The 21,619-nt window shown below is 34.0% G+C and overlaps 1 protein-coding gene across 1 annotated transcript in view; it reads left to right on the forward strand.

Moving 5' to 3' along the window:
• The window catches only part of LOC129230350 (zinc finger protein 423-like), a gene marked incomplete at its 5' end in the record, with an annotated part of 101,137 nt that overhangs the window by 59,428 nt on the left and 20,090 nt on the right, over nt 1-21,619 (forward strand). The window contains 4 exons of the mRNA XM_054864748.1: nt 2,589-2,844; nt 7,498-7,747; nt 9,126-9,271; nt 10,603-10,985. Of these exons, the coding sequence (XP_054720723.1) occupies nt 2,589-2,844; nt 7,498-7,747; nt 9,126-9,271; nt 10,603-10,985 (1,035 nt within the window). The remainder of the gene's footprint in view (nt 1-2,588; nt 2,845-7,497; nt 7,748-9,125; nt 9,272-10,602; nt 10,986-21,619) is intronic.

A 21,619-nucleotide genomic window follows, 5' to 3' on the forward strand; every position in this document is an offset into this window, starting at 1 on the left:
AAATTCTTTAGATTAACAAATGATTACATGAAATCTACACAATTATATCAAGAATCTTGAATCTTTTTACTTCCTGAAACTTTCTCATAAAATAAAATTAGTTAAAAAAGTAACGAGTGAAGTAAATTTTAAAAAACTGTAAAAGTGTGTATTTTAAAATACTACTTGAAATATTTTGAATAACTTTTATTCAAAACGTGAACTAGGGTATACTTTTCGTGAAAATTTATATTTATAGCCAAAAGACAGTAATGTATCACTTCTGTAACCCCACTTCATCAAGCTAACATCAGCAATACATCAAACCTTAATCGGTAATGCATCAAATCTAACTAGTCACAGGTTGTTTCTAGAGTAGGGTGGTCCAGTGTAGTCAAGATCGAAACCCACATGAAGTATTTAGCTGTCAAAGTAAGAATTTTTTTTGTAAACTACGAATTATACTGAAGCACAGCTTGCGGAAATTATGATGTTCAAAACCTTGTCAACGACACAGCAATCCATCTTGTACTTGTAGTAATAGGATCCGAAAAATACAGGAGATCTTTATGTCCATAGATGGTTAAGAGATTGATTCCTCTATTAGTTTTTATAAATGCAGTAATTTATGTGAAACATACGCTCAATATAATTACAAGATATATTATATCGTAGTTAGTGTAAGACTACATTCGACAACATCACTTTAAGAGGACTTCCAATGAATTTAAACAACAATACTTTCTTGAATGCAGCGCATGATTTGTTTCAAGAAATAGATCACCGCTTTTGCAGCACATTTAAATATCCAATTTATCAATTATTTAAGAGTGAATTCAAAGCTAGAAAGGCCAGTGAATAACACCCTCTAGTGAATGAACTGTTTGAAGTTTGTTTTAAAAAAATATGTTGTTTTTTTTCTTTGATGAAATGGCACTATTAACTTCCTACCAATTCCACCCAGGATGTGTCAGTAAAATGTTTCTTTTAACGCTTTTGTATGTAAAATATACGCTCAGCATAGTTACACGATCTAATATATCGTAGTAAGCAAGATAAAGGATATCGTAGTCGATGTAAAACTCTGCATTCGACAATTTTAAGAGGAATTCCAATGAATTTAAACAAGTTTTGGAGTGCTCATTTAATGGGTTGTAAAACTGTTTCTCTTTAAGACCTCCTTCGCACGAGGTAGCTTAGTTGAATCAACTTTCAAAAGGGCGGTTATCTGGATGTGTAACCAGGTAAAAAAAAAGTGAAGGAATCACCTGGCATTCTTCACAGGACAGTCAACTCACCAGACACGCCAGGAACATGTGCCGCTGCCATTCTCATCTCGATAAGCGTAATCAACTTTTTAGTTGATTACACTCATCGGGCAGTTACCAAACGTTTATTCTACACACGAGTAAACTAGTTGAGTCAACTGGGTTGAGTTTTAACAGCGTCGTGGAGTAGCTGTTCAAATAAATTCGGCTTATTGGTACAAAAGCTGATTCAACTAAGTTGCCTCGTGTGAAGACAATGACAGTCAGTTAGTTGACAACCAAGTTTCTCTAAAAGTTGATTCTACTAACCGCCTCGTGTGTAGGATTCATAACCCCCCCCCCCCCAAACACCAGTAAACAGGAAAAAAAAGGCATGAAAAAGTGATCCACCTGCTACTTTCAACGCGCATGCTTAGAGCTTTGTTAATATAAAATTGTTTCACAATTCTTATGTAGCGAAGCACCCGTGATGCAATCGGCTAACGCATTCGGCTGTTAACCGAAAGGTTGGTGATTCAAGCACACCCAGGAGAGTGAAATGATTTTAGGCCTCCTACACACCACACGAGGCGGCTAGTTCAATCAAGTTTTCTGAAAAGTTGCCTGTCATCTAGTTGACTAGCGTTTGTCGTAGTGTTCACACGAGGCAACTTAGTTGAATTGACTTTTCTTTTAATAAGCCGAATTTATTCGAGCAGCTGCTTCACAGCACTGTTAAAACTGAACTGAGCCGACTCAGTTAGTTTTGACTGGATGAATAGACTCGGAAGTTAGTTAGATTCGACTCAGTACTCGTGTGTAGAGCGAACTCTTGACAATGTCTCGATTAGTTGAATCAACTGAAAATTTGATTAAAACTATCGGGGTGAGAATAAATGAGGCACACGTTCCTGGCGTGCCTGATTAGTTGTCTGTCGTGTGAAGGATGCCGGGTGATTCCTTCACTTTTTTAACTGGTTACACATCCTGATAACCACCCGTTCGAAAGTTGATTCAACTAAATTTCCTCGCGTGAAGAAGGCCTTAATATTATTTTTAAAAATTGCATTCACAGGAATGGTTGACAGAAGCTATACGTTTATTCGATAACATTAGCTTATAATGGTTATAAATTTAATTTTATTAACTGAAACTTTATTAACCGATTTGTCGTTTCAATAAACCTTCAACGTTGCGAGTTTGTTATTCGATAAAAGCATAGCTTCTGTCGAACTGGCCGGCAAGGTGTAGTCGTCAATATCAATCACAAGTTTGTTTTTCAAAGTAGTATTTGCAATTAATGACGCTAAAAGACAATACTTAATGATTTTTTTTTTAAATCTGCATACTTTTCTTTTGCAGCTATTTTCAGAAAATGATACCGAAAAATCCTGCTTAGAAAACAACAACAGTGGAGGTAAAATAACAGAACGATTCTCACCAAGCATGAAACTGACATGCGGATTCTGTTCCAAATCTGACTTTCCAAGTTTCGAATCACTACAGCTGCACGTGCAAGTATTGCACGTTCCAACCGGCGGGTCTGAAAGCTCCTTAGCTACTTCCATCAGATCACTACAATCATTGTTGCACAAACAGCCACAGAATTCTCAAAACGGTCAGTTTGCTGCATTTACTGATCTTATTTTAGTTTATAAAAATTCTTAGTTTATAAAATTCTTAAACTTATCTACAGTGAAATCCCGTAACAACGAATACCAACACAACGAAATATCCGTTTCAACGAAATAAAATTTCAGTCTGCATTTATTAATTTCTATTACATTGTTTAAATTCTATTACCCCGAAACCCCCGTAACAAGGAACAAAATTTGCGGTTCTTGAAGTTTGTTGTAACAGGCTTTCACTGTAATATATTTGCACACATAGTCAGCCATGTTTTTTCAGTTTCAGTATCTTATTCGCGGAAAATTAAGTGACTAAAATATATGCACGTTTAACTATTTAATGCATTCAGTTCTTTTAAGCGTGTTGCTACAAAATTTTTGCACGCGTTTTCTTTTGGATGAATAGTTATGTTTTAATATTTTACATAAGATTTAAACTTTCAGCAAATGTAAAGTTTGGCTTAGAACATTTTTAAAAAGTTTTATTCTAAAGTTATAATAAAACGAAAATTTTATGGTTTAAAGTTCCCTTAAAAGGTTTACCGCCTAGGTAGTTAAATACTTTAACGTGGTAAAAGGAATGGTTGAAATTTCGACACGTTAGTGATTGAAAAAGGATGTTTGGTTTCATTATCATTCATCTAAGAAGGTTTTTCTGCCTTTATATAGGAGTTTAGTAAGACCCTGTTTGGAGTATGCTGTGCAGTTTTGGTCGCTTTATCTGAGGAAAGATATTTGTGTATTGGAAAAGGTTCAAAGAAGGGTGACTAGACTAGTAAGGAGACTTTCAGAGTTAGATTATGATACCAGACTTGATAGGCTTAATATGTATAGCCTGGAGCAAAGGAGGATCAGAGGGGACATGATTCAGCTGCTTAAATTTATCAAAATGAATGATATTAATGGATTAAATTTTGGCACCGAAAGCAGGACGAGGGGTCAATGTTTTAAGCTATTCAAATCTCAGGCTAACCTGGAAATAAGGAAAAAATACTACTTTAGTAGGGTTGTGGGCACTTGGAAGAGCTTACCGGAAGAGGTGATAATGATCAAGGGGGTGCATAGCTTTAAGAGGACCATTGATCTTCATTGAGGACTAATAAATTGACTAAGACCAACGAGCCTAGCTGAGCCAAGAGACTGTTGCTGGTCGTCACATTTGTATTTGTATATTTGTATTGCATTAAAAATTAACTAGTGCATTACATAACTAAATAACTCAATTAGTGTGAGTGCAGGATAAAAAAAATGTATCTTTATAAGACGAATACTAAATAAATAGATTCACTGCAGATGCTTGATTGAGTCAAAAGATACAGTTCAATCATTAAATTTTCATTTAATGCGATTGAATGAATGAAATGACATTCCATCTCGTGTGTAGCGATATATAGTTAATTTTTTTTTTCATAATGATAGAATGACCCGGAAATTCCTACTTTATATGACTGACTAATAAAACAATCGTCCTCTTTGATAAACTAATGAAATAAGTCATCCAATTACGGCTCCTGAACACTTAGTTGAATCCACTTTCGAACCGGCGATTATCAGGATGTTTAACCAGGTAGACACTCTCCCGGCATAATTCATACGGCATTCAACTCATTAGGTACGCCAGGAGCATGTGCCGCCACCAGTCTTATCCCGATGAATTGAATCAGCTTTTTAGTTTATTCAACTCATCCATACATTTTCATGTGTCCTCTCTCTTTCTACGCTCTACCACACTAATTAAGTCAACTCGGTAAAGATTTAACAGCGTTTTGGAGTAGCTGCTCGAAAAAAATTCGGCTATTTAAAAGAAAAGTTGATTCAACTAACTTGCTACGTGTAAAGACAACGAAAAATGCCTGTCAACTAGTTGGTAGGCAAGTTTTCGAAAAGTCTATTCAACGAATCGCCTCGTGTGTATGTGGCATCTCATTCACATAATTTTATAACTAGAAAATCGCCCGTCAAGGTATGTAAATGGTTGGTGAAAGTTGTTTCTACATCTGAATGAAGCAATTGTCTGTTTGGTGATATTTTGATAGTTGAAATTTCAACCCTAATTCCGGTGGATGAACCCGGGTAGAAGTAGATTAACTCCAGTAGATAGCATTCGTAGTTAACTGCTTTTTCGTTTCCTCATTCTTTTAAAATGACAGTGTTACCAGTAAAATAGTTAAGTGACCGGATCTAGTCTAGCCCAGTCAAAATGAAGCATTTCCCTGCATGTCAAACAATACCAAACAAGATTATCAATTTATCATGCTACGGCGAGAGTTTCATTGTTGGTGACGTCAGCGTTACTCGATGAGTGAATTGGCTGTTATATATGAGGATAAAAAGGATCTATCAACACAATTTAATGATAACATTTTCTGTTTGAAACGATTTGATAACTGGAAAATTACCTTTGATAGTTGAATCTTATAACATTTTTAGCCGAGTAAAACATCTGTCATATTCATTCATAGAGACAGTGTATGTTGAAATTTCAATACTTTAAAAAAAATGTCATAGTTGTAAAAAACGTTTTTCTGGTCCGTTTGTTATACTTAATTAAATCTCTGTAGTCGGTGCTATGGTAATACGGAAGACAAAAGCAAATCTTTCAGCCTAATTCTTGCAAAAAAGTTTCCTTGGGAACCTCAAAAAATAAATCACATTTTAATGAAATTCCAACCTACTTTTGCAGCTACACGAACGTGAGAGTGAGATAGTTTTCTTCAGCAGATAAGTGTTTGACGGAAGCAAAGAATGAATTCTCCACTGAATCTTAGGAATGCAAACATGACCCATCTTCTTTGAATGTTAAACCAACTTCAGCTAAGATAACAGGAAAAAGAAATGAATTTCGGTGTGCTGGGCATAGTTTTGCAGTTGTGTATTTTATTTATTTATTTATTTTAAAAAGATCTTGTTCAGTACCGTTTCGTTGGGGAATTTTTGTAACATAAGCTAAATAGACGGCAGTTTACTAACTTTCGCTCTATTATTTTTATTGTAATCCACGGGTAACTGACCGACATTTTCAAAGCAAAACGATTACATTTTATCAGTCCACGCAAGATTAATCTTTTCCATGGTTTATTTTTCTTTTAAAATTTTTAGCTATTTTTAAAAATCCTTCAAAAATAGTTTGGGAGTTCAAATATGACATTAAATTTAGCTTGCGTCTTTTACACAAACTTGTGTCTTGTGACATTAAATTTAGCTTTTAAATTGCTCTTTTTAAGAACAATCAACTGTTAGATTTTTTTTAAGGATCCTTATTTTGCGTGGAACGTAACAAAATGCTTATGGTTTTGCTTCGAAAATGCCAGTCAGGTGTCCGTGGGGTTGTCCAATAGTAAATATTATTGCTGTTGTTATTAATGATTAAAAATTTAATTTAAAAAAGTCATCGTTCACTTTATATGTCACTTTGAGTAAAAACGATAAGTTTCAATTGCTACTACTATTAATATAACTTAAGGAATAATTATACAACGGGAATCTTATTTCTTAACGAGAATCGTTTTCCCTTTTACATGCCGATGCCCTGGAACGACATCCTGGAATCTCAAAAAAGAATTTAAATATTTTTTACACGTTATTAGATGGAGAAGTTCCTATCTGGTAGGTTTTGCTTCTCCTGTAAGGTCATTCCACGGACAAACGAAAATTTCGTCAGGCATGTCAGAGTTCATATTTCGTCAAAAAGTAATAATTTTAAAAGAAAATATAAAACCATTTTTTCGCTTAAGAAATTATACATACTTCTGTATTTTCTCGAGTAAAAAAAATGTTAATTTCCCTTTTAAAATGATTATTTTTTAGGAAATATATAAGCTGTCACGTGAATTACGAAATGCTCGTTTTTCCGTGAAATGTAATTGTAAAGTTTGCATATGACTAATTTCATATAACTAAGTCTTGAATGCTAATTAGAAGTATCTCGTTCTACATTGTAATATTCTAAGCAATTTAATAAATTACAGAAAACCACGGGAGGCTATCAAATAAAAAAAGGAGAACGTTTATTCATTAGGGAATTTTATATTTTTCCGCTTCAAAATTTCATTATCTTCCTTGAGCAACTTATTTTGCATCTCATTTCTTACGTGGTTTAAAGTTACCCAAGGTAGAGAGATAGCTTTGTACCATTTCAGTTATTTATTTGAAATGGTTTTTATAGATTCCTTTAATTATTGACACCTGTACAATATTTTCGGAATTTTTCTTCCTAAAAAATTGTGTGGTTGTTGTTCCGTTGAACAGGTGGTCCGAAATTAGGCTCCCCCTCTTTATTTCCAGTTTTTTGCTTGTTTGGGTTGAATGTTTAGTTACAATGAAGCTTGAAGAATCATGAGCATTGGTCGAGCACCATTCCTGTCATAAGGCAGCTGAATTCTTCGCCATGTTTTCGGCAAAATGTACTCTAATCACCGAAAATCTACAAAACATCTGCAAGAACTTGGCGAATAATTCATCATTGTTGCGAAATGCATGATGTTCTGCGGATGTTAAGGACTCTTAAGACTTCGGGATTACTGTATACAACAAACAACTAACCATAACTGTCAGAATGTCGAAGACAAAGCAAGGGTACGCCCGATTCCGGACCACTCTGCATAGCAATTATTCAGTACTTCATACTTTGTCGACATTTCCAGATCCATTTCTAGGTTATCCAGGCATCGACTCTGAGTCAGGCTTCACTGCACTACACATGCTACAAAAACACGCTTCTTTAAGTGAGGGATTGATGCTGAAGCGTCCCAATGACATCTACTGTTCCCAGTGCAACATCGGGTTCACTTCGTCCGCAGCACTTTTGGATCATGTTCAATTAGTTCATGAAAACACAAGTGGTGTTGTTCCAAGGCCGCCTTCCTCTCCCTTAAGCAACCACTCAACGAAAAGGTGAGCCACATGTTCGTTCGTATGTATTCAAATGTGGAAGTAGTTTTCTATTCGTCATTTGCCTCTTTTAAAAAAAAGGAAGGTAATGGTCATTTGTCAAGAGACAACTACCATCATTATCCCCAACATAGAACACTGATAGCTGGGTTACTCTTCATCGCAAGATAGTAGTACCAGTCTTCTCTACTTCAAGAGTCTGGATACGAGCCTGAAGGGAGATTCAATTTTATTAACCTCCCAATCAGTCCTTTTAAGAATCCAAGCAATTTAATTCAGTTAAGATAACAGACCATTTATATATGAATGCGTTGCAAATTTTGCTTTAAAAAATCCTTAAAAATGTGTACTTAACACCAAGATCCTCAAAAATTGATAGTTAATTTTTTAGCATTATCGGTGCGAATCCGCCATCATATCGTCACCTGAGAGCAACAGTGGGATGGATACGTTGCTATTATTCTGAGGCTTAGATGTCTTGCTGCTACTCTGAGGCAACGATATAGTGAATAAATTGTATCATATGTAAATTTATGGGTACCTATAATTTAAAACAATGCCGTCTGGCTGTAAATAAAGCTCATGTAGGATCTGTTAGTTTTTTAAATCACTTTTTTTCTCATTGATTGTCAAACAGAAGATGATTTCACCTGTATAGTGCGTAGAAATTCTCTACAAAACCCAATTTAGTTGAAAAATTCAAAAGAAAAGAAGTATTTTTGTGGCTAGGCCTTTTTTCTGGCTGTTCTTGTTGTGTAAGTCGTTTAATGTAAGAAAAGTATTGCCCAGTAAACTTTGCCATCTAAGTAATTAATAGCAGAAAAGTTTTTTTGTCGTGCAAAATGAATGAATAAGTTTTTATTAAATACAAATATATCATCTGACAGAATTATCTTTAATCGAGATATATTTTCCTCCCGGAAATTTCCTTATTTGAGCAGCGGGTGTTTCAGTTGTGAAAAACAATTGTTTTAATGCATAATATTTACCTTATTTGGTACATTGATCAGGTTCCCGATTAAGGTTTAACGGCACTGGAATACAGTAGCGTTTCAAACCAGAATGGCATGTTGTATCCTTACAGCAGGAATTAAAATGGAGGGAGCAAGTCCAATCATTGACTTAGCAAAGGCTGACCCAAAGACTCCAAGTCATGTGATTCAACAACGACGAATGGTGGGCACGTTTTGCGTGAAACAAGCGAAAGAAACCTGATTTCTTCCAATGCTTTGCTTTAAAATCGATCACGTGACTTGGGGTCTTAGTTTCACGAAAGAAAGTCTTCACTCCCTCCATTTTATCTCTTCTCAATGGTTGTATCCAATTATCTACATTATTGTGGTGGTAGTAATACATTCCATGTCTTTTTTCCTCTTTTTAGGTCTTTAACCAGCTCAAGGCTGAGACCAAACGGAGCAAAGCATTTCAAAGCCTCCCCTGGAATGGGAGCCCCTGTGTTTAATGGTAGCACAAGTTCACACTACAGAAGACAAGATCCTGGTGGAGGTTCAGCAAACCATAATACTGGTCAGTATGACAATATAACGCCGATAACATTTTTAAGACAGAATCGGCCATGAAACTGTAAAGGTATCTGATATTTTTGTAAACCTGTCATACATAATTTATTACTAGGATTATCATAGATTATAGATTTTTTTTTCTACTAGGAACATTGATACATTAAATTAGCATAAATTTTAGAGTTGTTAAAAAAAAAACTTTTATCAGTTTTTTTACTATAAAGTGGTTTTTCCAGTTGGGTTTTTAGATCTTTTCATAGTTCTCAATTTTTCACACGTCAGCTCATTACACTTCAATTCACTGCAGCGTCATTTCATAGTGGTGCAGCAATATTGATGCGGGACACATTTATTGGAGTTTTCTTGCGTACCCCTTATTTGTAAACAGCCACATAAACGAAGGACATCAATTTTGTTTCAAACAAACATAGTTTTGATGATGGATTCATACTTAAAATATATCAGTTTTACTTACCATAAGATTCGATTACTTAATTTTCCAGTTTACATTGAATTTTGAGTATACATCAATATTTTCCAGCTGCGATAGAATTCAATTATAAAAGCTCTAAGATCAATCGCCTTAAAAACATAAGTCACAATCTGCAAGTTGTTCATCCAATGTAGTAATGTTCTTGATAGAATGTGGGTTCGAACTTGCTTTCAATTTATAAGGAAACATTCTTTGTATGTTTCACTATTAAATCACTACATTAAGATGTTTGACTGATCAATTTTTTATTATACTTTTATATCGTATTTTAAATACATATAAAGATTGTGCAAACGTTCATACTACTTTCACGAAACATTTCTTTCATTGACTTAAAATAAACATGGTAAAGAATGAGAAAAAAAACGAGAAGATAGTCCTAAAACATTTTTCAATATTTTTGGAGCTTCCGTGTAAGTTCATGCATTATTAATTTTTAAAACTGTGAACCTGATTGGCAGAGAATGCGTCTACCTCTTATTGGGCTCATTGTCAACTAATTAACTAAAGACTGCCCCCACCTTCGCTATTGATTATTGATAATTACACTCCCTTGAGAATTCATTGGGGATAGAGTTGCTTTCTTTCCCTGAATTTTCATATTTCGACCATTTCTTTACTCAACCTGAATAAAGAAACCAAACATATTGAAACTCAATGCTCATTGTAGAAAAAAAATAGATTGAAGTAAGATTTTAACTGTTTTATGTATAGAATGATAACTTTAAATTACAGGCTGTTCATCTATACATTATTCACCTTCTAAATCACCATTGATGAACATCTTAAATACTCGCATCATTATTTAGAAAGCAAATTTTAAAACAGGAAATATTTTTCAGGTCCAAACACGCCAAGCGGTGCCAACACTCTTCTATGCAGTCAATGCAACGCCGGATTTCCAGACTTTGAGTCTTTCCGTACGCACTTGAAGAGCCACCTCGACGCTGCAGCAGCGGGAAAAAATCCGGCCCATTCAACCGGGACCCCATCGAATTCAGTACCCCACAGTTTTTCCTGTTCTGAGTGCAGTGCCGAATTCGACAACGAGCCCCTCCTGGACGCGCACGTTGCCGGACATTTCTTGTCTTCTACTACAGAATACGGGTGCCAATCATGTCTCAAGTTGTTTGCGAAACCGGATGAGTTGCAGAAACATTTGATGGATGTTCATGCTTACCATCTCTACCGATGTGCACTTTGCAAGCAGATCTTCGACTCGAAGGTAAGATACATTGTAAATACTTTCCTGAAATTTTACGGTAAAACGTATTGTTATCCACGATTCCAGTCCCCTTTACCGTTAAATCATATTTTACTGCAAAATTTTACGGTAGAAAAGCGAGAACGTTGTGGCTAGTTCTACTGAGTAAAAAGAAGGATATCCAAGAAATGGATTCGAACGTATCTTCTTATTATTTGCAGCACTGTGAGCTAGCTGCTATACTGAATGTGACTCGACGGAAGAGCGATAATGGGTAACTATATGCTTTGCATACACGTTATGTGGTTGACTAATTGTCGCTGCAATCGCTTACTTTTACCGGTACACTTTACTGTAAAAAAATTTTGTCCCGTAAAACTTCATTTCACAGTGATATTTACCTTAAAATTTTCCTTAATTTTTAGCAGTGTTGGAAAAAATACCTTAGTTTTTGTGTTGATATTATTAGTAGTAGCATTTGGGGAGAAGCTCTTATTTCAATATACAGTGGATTCTATCTGAACACTTCTTAATGTGAACACCCCAATATTCTGAAGACATTTCGATGGTATCGGTGAATAAATATGTATTATCCAATCTCCCTCTACAATAAACAATAATCTAAACACTTTTGTTCGGTTCCCTGAGTGTTCTGTTCAGAATATAGAGCGAATCTATTGTATTAGGAGAGCCAACTCACACGTGATACCAAAACAGCGATGAAAAAAACTGGTAGCTAAGCTTCAGATATGTCGCTTGAATGCTGTTTAACTATTTTAGTCGTAAAATTTTAAACACATTTCGTGTGTAAAAGCATAAGATTTCATTAACTGAGATTTAAAACAAGTGAGGTAAGGAAATGAGAATTGCTCACTGGAAGCATTACCCAACACCCCCCAGGAGAAAATTTCTGGATTCCATACTAGTTCCTCCATTATTCACCACCTCCGCTATTTAGATTTATTTTTGAAGTGAGGTAAAGTCTTGAAGACCCTGTGCCGGCAATAACTGCTAAAGGCCTACCACAATATTTTCGGAAATCTGTTTCTCGAGCATGTGCTGCGCCTGAAATCTATAGAAGTGCGAAGGGCTCAGAACTGGAACCTACTGATACCGAATCCGATACCCCTAGGCTTCCCTCTATCCCTGAAAAAGTCTAGACTTTGCCCATGAACAAGAATTATAAGTAAACTTATTCCTAGGTGGTAAGCTAATGTCGAAAAGCATATAGAGATTGCAGTTTTGCCTTTGTTTTGACTTGTTAGTTCCGAAAATAAGGCAAAACACTTCATGAGTATATTTTTTGCACTGATAGTTAAACTACTTCAGCCCAACGTGAGATTTCAGTGAGAGGTTTGCAAACATTTTAAGACATAGCATCGAAAAGTGAAGGTGAAAACGGTATAAAGTTGACAATTGCTTTGTTGCCTGACGATTTGAAGCTGGGACACGTAATATTCTCCTTCGTATTTGAAATCAGAATATTTTTGAACCTTCCTAAAAATCTCATGTACAAACAGTGGATACTTGAATACACACAACTAATGAAGAAGCAATAAAAAACAAGTTTAATTGGTACTACTTATTAATATTGATTCTTAAAAAAATCCAGAATGTCGGACAGGATTGTTTGCCGGATTTTTAAATCGGACAAGATTTTTCTTCGTGCCAGAATGACCCTAACGTATTAATTTGAGAATGACACAGAGTAAGAAAAATTAATCCAACGAAAAATGTTTAAAACCGTATGCATAAGGTTGAAACTGATACGAAGCAGTAAATACATAAGCGATATTATCAATTCCACCTATATCCACATTTGTTAATGGAAAAAATAATAATTACATCATTATTCACACCCTTATACTTGATTACATTTGATTTCAATTTAAAACCGATTGCACAATCTATTTATATTTCTCTCTACCCATTTCGCATTTCTCCTCGTTACCCCTTTGTATTTATTTCTTCATCTTCAGTCCCGCCCACTTCCTACTCTCTGGAATCATGAAATGTAACAAAGAAGATTGATGATTTCGTCAGTTTGATTCAAGATCCAGCCCTGATCATTTATTTTCCTCTCTACGTGTTTGTAGATTAACGTGTGAGACGAATCCGATAGAATTATGAGGATTTCATGCTACGTATGATGTATGACCGAAGAAATGGAACATTACTTCTTGCACTGTCACCCGAGTTGCATGTGAACCCGAAAAGATTTCCAGATTGATTTTCCACGCGAAGACATTAACAAGGTGGATTTTTCACGTTCTTTTATTATGTGTAATCACCATTCCACACAACTCTTTGCTTTTTAACTGTGAATTACTTTCTCGAAAGTGTTGTGGAAAAGAAATAGATGCAATTTGAATTGTATTGCTTTTTGAAGAAGATCCGTAATTGGATACCTTGGAAAAGTCGAATAATTTCAAAAGGCAGATGAGGAAACCATTTTTATTACTTGCGCAGTTAAATGAATCTCTAAGGAATAGCATCTAAAAACCTAAGGAATAGCATCTAAAGTACAATGAAAAAGGCAACCATGCAGTTCAAATCAATTTTGTTTTTTGAACAAGATTTGTAACAAAAGACATCCTGGGTATAACCGAATAGTTTCTAAGAGTTGACGAGAAATCCATTTCTATCGCTTGAGCAATTAAAAGATCCAATAAGAAATGGAATCTGAAACCTTTGCTTTTTGCAGTAAATTATTTTCTTGAAAATGTTGGACGAAATGTAATCATTATTTTTGAGCAAAACTTGTCTCTGAATGTATTATAGAAAAATGGACAGTTTCTAAGAAAGGACAAAGAAACACTTTTCATTAATTTAGATTTTTTTTTTTTTTTTTGAATTAAATTTGTCATACGAATGTCTTTTTTTGTTGATAAATGGGGTGCTTGGTTACGTTTCAATGGACAATACTTTTGAAGGAGAATTTGAACCTTTTAATGCATTATTATAGCATTGTTTCAGTCTTCGATACATGTTATCCCCCTATAATCACTTAATTATTTTAGAAACCAACAGGAACAAGTTTTAGTTTTATCGTTTTGACCACCTAACCCTTTCTGAAGCTGTAGAACGTTTAATTCTCACTAAGCATCACAGTTGCAAACGTCAATACTTAAAAATTGGATATTTGGATTATTTGGTACTTTTCTGAAGCTTATGAGGTAGTATATTTAACTCCAATGGATCTGATTTTAAACTCTAGAAAACCTACTCTCTCCCAGAAAAAAGCGGAACTGAAAATTCATTTAGTTTATATTCAAGACTTACATGAAATTATTTTCCCAAACCAGCCTCAATCTAAGGATATGTTTTAATGCACTGCTACTAGGTAAAAGACCATGGCCGCGGAGTCGGAAGGAAAATAACAAAACCCGGACTCCGGAAAAGTTAGAACCTTCAACTCTGACTCCTTCACCTCAAATCAGTCCAATTCCGCAAGCACTGGTAAAGTTGCGGACTTTGAGGGAAAATGACCGACTCCGACTCTTTAAATCTTAAACATGCGACTCCGACACCTCGAAATCAGTCCGAATATGCAGCCCTGGGAAAAAAAACCATATAAAGAGCTAATCGCGGAAGGTTGATTCGCGAAAAAAAAAAAAAAATACAACTCTCATCCATTGACCTTTCGTCTAGACACGCACTAATTAAGGCACTGTTCCTAAGCTGCGCCATCCAATTGTCTCCCTCTTCAACACTCCTAGAAACAAACAGAAAAATTCACTCTAGAGGACATCTAAACCAGCAGAACCAGCAATTTGAGCGGCAAAAACAAATCGCCAAGAACAATGGCAAGTCGCGAGAGGCCTTTATGCAACGCCGCGCCGATCCAGCGCGACGTGTAAATTTAAACAATCTCCGCGGCGTGTCACGCCATCAATTTAAAGGGATCCTCCTATTCTTGGGGAAACTCTTGATTAACCATCGTTTTGATTACCAGAGGCCGATCCTTGGAAGCGGCTTGATAAGAGAAACCTTTGGTTCATAATGAATTTAGCGTGGGCTTATCAATGCTGCTAGTCCTCCTGATTAATGGACTGATGGGGAGGCGATTCTGTTGCCCCGAGTCGCTGAACTTTTTCTAATTGATGGGTCATTTGTATACCATTAACGGAGTTGAGTTTTTTAGCGCCACGATCGGGCCTTTTCTTCCTCGGCTGTGTCAAATGCGGCCTTATGCCATCGGTCGGGTCAAATGTCTTGAATTTTAATTATTTTAATTGCCGATTGTTCGGGCGGCCTTTATTTACAAAGTAGCTTAGTTTTAGTTTATTTGTTAACTAGTCGCAGTTTTAATTTAGACTTAGAATATACATTAGATTATTTTGAACTTTTAATTGTTTAGATAAACGTTCTTTTGATCAAAAGTAGATATTTATCTTTGTTATTCATTGTAAAAAAAAAAAATACATATAGGTATCATTGGATATTTTTTAGCCGTAATTGTTCAGAATTATGAATGTGGTAAAATTTTTCGCCTTTTTAGCAAGTCTAAACACGTATTGTTCTAGAAGTTGGGACTTACAATAGCATTCTTTTAACGTGAAATTTGTATTCCTTCATTATGTAGTGACAGCCGATCAAATGCTCTGTTGTACAAAATACTGTCATATTTCAATTCCTAATAACTACGAGACAAATAATGCATAAATAGTGATTGTAGTCTCAACAGACAAAGCATGTCTGTATGTATTTGTCGTGACAAAACAGTAGGTATTTGTAACAACTAAAACGTCATCGTTTCGCGAAGTGTCAAGTTATAAATTTGCATAGTATACAAAAGAGTGTTTAGCTGGGACTTGGTTCAAATACCATTGAAGGAAACTTGAGAAGAACGACAAAGACCCTAAGTAAAACAATTAAAAGTATTCGCCAGAATATATATCAATAGCAATAATAATAATAAGAGGAATAATGTTAATAGCAATAATAATAAAAATAGCAATAATAACAATAATAATAGTAGTAGCTGTAATAGTAATAGTAATAACAGTAATAGTAATAATAATATTAATAATAATAATAGCAATAATAATATAATAACAATAATAGCAATAATAATAGCAATAATAATATCAATAATAATACCAATAGTAATAAAAGTAATAGTAATAATAATGTTAGCCATAATAAGAATAGTAATAACAGTAATAGTAATAATAATAGTAAGAAACAGCTGAAGAAAATTAAGGTTGATTGATTCAACAGATTTTTATGATATTATTATAATTACAGGTTGGCTTTTGTAGTCAAGATTAATAGAATGTAATTAGAGTGAACAATTTTTCTTCGGGAAATTTTAAAGACTAGCCGATATTGAATATGCCGTTTCTATGTCATCATAGGCACTAGTTACGTAAACTTACTTTGTGCCAGTACTGCAGCAAGATAGAACGTTAAATTTCGATTTTAAATCAGTAATTCCCTTTTTCGAAAAGAGCTCGATGTGCAAAAAATGGCAGCAGTGTGATGTGAAAATTCGTACTAAATTGAAAGTTGTAAAAAAGGGAGAAAAAATAAAGATGTCACATGAGTCTGAAATATGCTCAGAGTTATAGAAGACGCAAAACAGAAAAAAGCCTGTATCAAAAGAAGTTTTTAAAAACCTAAAAATTTCAGGTTAGAGAAAATTCGGGCATTACTGCATTGTTGAAAAGAAAATGAAAAGAAAAAGGAAGGGGGCAAAGCAATAACTACTTTTTGTAACCATTGTGTTATAGAGATTAATAGTTAAATCACATGCGAAACGCTTGTTATATTTTCATTCCGATGTTTTCTCGGAAATCGATGGCGCAGGCCCTGACTACCTATTTCACATTCTTTTTTAAAAGTATACGATTAAATAGAAAATCTCTTGGCTTAGTAAATTACGATTAAAAAATGGTTACAATAAAATATTTTTCCTATAGTTTGTACATTTCTCATTTTAATTGATAAAAATACGTAATTGATTTATTTATTTATTTATTTTTGAGCAGTAAAATACGCAGAATTTAGCTAAAATTATAGTCAATTACGTTGTTTCAACCCAATGCATTCATTAATTATTCAATAACTTACATTTTCTGCAAAACTTACTTAGTAAAAATATTGTTTATGGAAGGAAAATTTACTACGCTTTAAAGTCAAGAAATCTTTATTTATGTTTCCTTCAATAAAAATTTTCTGACTTAGTTTTTTATTAAAGCAAATATCTCCGTTTTTTTTTTTTTTTTCAGTTGAACCTCACTTAAAGTTAAACAGTTAAAAATAAAGTCATTTCTTCTGTCAAAGTTCTCTGTGTGGGTCAATTTTAAGCAAGAAATTGTGTAGGTCTATTGATTATTACAACGGTGAAACATCACACAAGCATTGCAGTGAACAGTGAACATTATTTTTAATAGTAATAAAAACCGGATCATATATGTTAACTATTTCCGAAAAATCACAAATTGTCCTCGAGGGTCATATTTTAAATTTTGGTTTTGAAGTGAGCTGGATGCCTTTAATTTATTTCTTTTTTTCTTTGCCCCCCCCCCCAACCTCCTTTTTTGTTTAAGAAAGCAGCTTATGAGATGTCCTTTGCTGATAATTATTTGCGTTTCGATGTGAATTATACTTTTAATTTGCTTTTAATGAGCGAATGAGAGCACAAAAATCTACATTCGAATGAAGCACCTGAAATCTCTTTTTTTTAATGATCAAAGGAAAATAAATTATTAAGATGGATCGATTATTAGTTTTAAAGATTAGCAGTATGACTTAAAACGAAATCCTCTAGGATGGTTTATCGCCCAACCATCTCCCGCGTCGTTGATTTTTTGAATCGGTATAATCGTACCTAAAATATAATAAATACGCAATATGAGGCAGTAAGAAGCAAAGGAATGTAATTGGACATCTTCAAGTTTTGAGTGAAACGTGTTTAAAGTTCAGGTGCTAGGTAGGCTTTCAGTGAAAAGTTTTTCTAAGTCACGCTGTTTGTCAGTACCTACCAGGGCTACTAGGACCATTTATTGCAGCAAGACAGTGGAAGGTTCACCTACCACTTTCACTGTTTAATCTCCAAGTTTTTAATTTTGCTACTTACATCCTTTTGCTTCTCACTGCCTCATATGTCCTTGAAATTTCATATCCGAATGAAGATGAAAGTTTCAAACAGTGAAATTCGTAAAAACAAAAAAGGTGAAGAATGCACAAACGATTAATCAAGAAGCCGAAAGTTAGACATCCTACTGTGTGCCCCCAAATTACACAAGACACTGAACCCCGCATTTGCAAAGTTTAAAATTCATGAAGCCCCGTGTTTAACACTGCCTTGTTTAATTGAGCCTAGTAACTAGATAGTTCACCCTCCAGATCCGGGATTAAAATGCAGCCTTAATGAACCAGTAGTTTTTTCCAATATTCATACGTAATTTACTGCTTTTTATGCAATAGCGTGATACGAGAAGAAGGTGTCCAGTAGTGCCACATGGTGAATTCTTTTATCCCAAGCTGGTATTATGCTGTTGATAATTGTGCGCTACTACATCGTCGTAAATGCCTTCCTTCCCTTACTAAATATTCATTAACGTATGGAACTGTGTGGGGAATCACGTTTGTCGTGCGTTTTTGTCTTCGGAAAGCACCTCTGGATTCACGACTACTGCGAGGCAGCACATGTGGTCCTTGCGTAACTGCTGGGCACCTGCGGGGGTTAAGTCCGGTGTTTTACAGAATTTTATCGTCTAATTGATCAATATTACTTCTGAAATAGTCAAAGAAATTTTACGCTATTTTATCAGTCGCCATTTTTGGGATTATTACCCTCATTAAGATTTCTGAGATTGTGGGGTGGTTTTTTTTTTTTGGCCATTCTCTGGTTTGAGATCAATGTTCGGGTAACTTATTCCCAACTGGAATAATAGAATGTGTGAATGTGTTCAAAATATTCCATATCATACTTTTAAATTTTTCTCGCTTATTTGTTTATTTTTATTCTCTTGTTTTTTTTTTAAATTTATCAGTTAATTTTATCTAATCAACTACAAGTCAACCGTGCGCTACTGGATCGTGAAGCGTGTATTATCATTTTATCGGTTGTTTATTGGTATAAAATTATGTATCAAAACAGTATTCTAAGACTTGTTTAGTTTTCGGGTGGAATTTGCTATTAAATAGCAGCTGCTAAGGAAGCGATTGCTTCATCTTCCGCTGAAGTAGGGGAGACTGGGGATAATTGATCCTCACCTTAGTTTTCAATTTTGTTTTCGGCTGCAAATTATCAATTTTTTTCAAAAAAGTACGTGAAGATATTTTTTTTTCTCTATCTAACAGTATTTTTTTTAGTTGAAATTAAACAGATAGTTTTGGTAAAATATTTTTTTCAATAACTTTATAAAGGGATCATGTATATCCACATCAAGGGATACATGATCCCTTCACGAGGGATACTTGATCCCAGTGAGAAAATACATAAACTTTTCGTTGGATCAGCTTTATTTATGAATTTTAATTTTCTACATAATGTTTCTAAAAAATAACACTAGTTCTATTTTTTTTTATTAGATTATAATAAAGTCACACGAAATAACATTGTTTTAAATTCCGCAAGAACATTTGTAAAAAAAAATGAACACAACTTAAATGAACTTATGATGCTTCTGATCAGTAGCTTATTCTCTAATACATTTGTGAACAGTATATTTTATAAATAAAACTAACAATTTTTTTTCAAATAGCGTAATGAAACTCAAATTACAACAAATAAAAAAATGAAAAAGGACGACAAGCACAAAAATCAATTTATTTGCTTCTTGTCTTGCAATTGTAAAACTAAGAGTTTTATCAATTGAATTTAATTTTAAAAAATGATGAAAAATGTAAGTGTATCAGCATATTTGTAGAAAAGAATAGGAAGTCTAGCATATATTTTTAAAACCTGAAAAGTCAAATGCCAACAATTTGTTTGCTGTAGTTCTTAAAATTCAGCTCAACCCATCCGGGTGTGTGCAACTTAACACATTCATCCTCATTTACTACATTTTTGTTAATTTTTCAGGAAAAATAGATTGATTAAGCATGTTACCTTTTCGCTTTATAAAACTTATTTCAAACTATAGAAATCCAACTTAGCATTCTATCCTCTAATGGGTCTCCATAATGGGCAACTAACTTTTTTGATGTAAATCTAACGATAGCAAAATCTCTTCTTTTTTTTTTTTTTTTCATTCAAACAAGGATTTGACATCTATTTCAACTTGTTCAAAGTCATTTAGCTGATCAGAACATAACTCATCAGTAGAGTTAGTTTATGTTTAGATGTTTGAGGTGTTATGTGGGTTACAAGTGCGAACTGATATTTTTATTGTTTAGCATACTTACTGCAGTGATTACATAAATCTATCACTCATACTATGATAAATTTTATTATGTTGGTTGGTTTGGGTTTTTTGGCGCAAGAGCCTTAATAGGCTATACTGCGCCAAGAATGTTAATATGTTAACATGGTTTTGAATGTTTAAAGTTAATGTCAACTAAATAAACAACAGTTATATTGTTTTCATTGTGTCTATATTGTCATATGGATACTTGATCCCTGGGATCATGTATCCCTCTAAACGAAGGGATCAAGTATCCCTAATGTGTGATTTCTACAAACATACTTGTAATATTAATAACAATCAGTGGCAATTTACTAAAAATATTTCTCAGTTATATAATGCTGTCTATACTTTAACATTACATTCAAGTATTTTTTTAAGTTGATACGTTTTAGATATTGGATAATGTAAACTTCAGAATGCTTTTCTAAAAAAAATTTCCCTTGACACATTCAGACAATCATTTCTTGAGCTAAAACAAAATGGCTGAAAAAAACAGTGTTGCCAGATTTTATGTGTACAAGTATAACTTTAACATAATTCTCAGGTTTCAAATCTTTATTTAAGTATTATATTAAGTATCCTCCGTTTCCCCTACTAATAGAATGTGCGGAACGGTAGATTATAGTACGTCAACCCTTTAAGTTTTAAATTTTTTTATGCAAAGTACAAAGTTTGTTTCAATAAAATTTGTAACAAAAAATATTTGTCAACAATGCCAATTTAGATTCAAAATATCTCAAAAGGAGTTTCCTCGCAGAATGAGCACCCCCGCTTTAATTTCTGACGTATAGCGCGTGATTTATATTTTAAGTAATATAATTCTGGTATTTATATATTATAATGTTTTATGTATACTATATAAATACTTGATTTATATCACCTTGCATAAAAATTGTAAATACCTAAATTATAAAGTAACTTGGGTACTTTAAGTTTATACTCACTCAGAGCCTAAATTTCAAATTTAAAATAACTTTAAATAAAATTATAGATGACAATGTATAGGAGTATGAAATGAAAGTTAAAAAATCAAATGTACGAAACCTATTCTGACATTGCGTGCAAAATTTTTAAATACGTTGAAATGTATCTACAATACAACATGTTTTATCTCTTACGTATTTAAGGTAAGAACATCAGTAGTGGCCAATGCTTCAGTAGTGACCACTTCAAGGTTTATGTATGAAAAAATAGGGTTCTAGGTTTCCCAATGTATTTAAACGTGCAGAAGGTTCTGTTTTACCTCCTGCACTGTTTGATGCACTTTTAAATCCATTGGAGATTTGAAATCCT

Source organism: Uloborus diversus, chromosome 9 (genome assembly GCF_026930045.1).
Source record: "Uloborus diversus isolate 005 chromosome 9, Udiv.v.3.1, whole genome shotgun sequence".
Lineage (NCBI taxonomy): Eukaryota > Metazoa > Arthropoda > Arachnida > Araneae > Uloboridae > Uloborus > Uloborus diversus.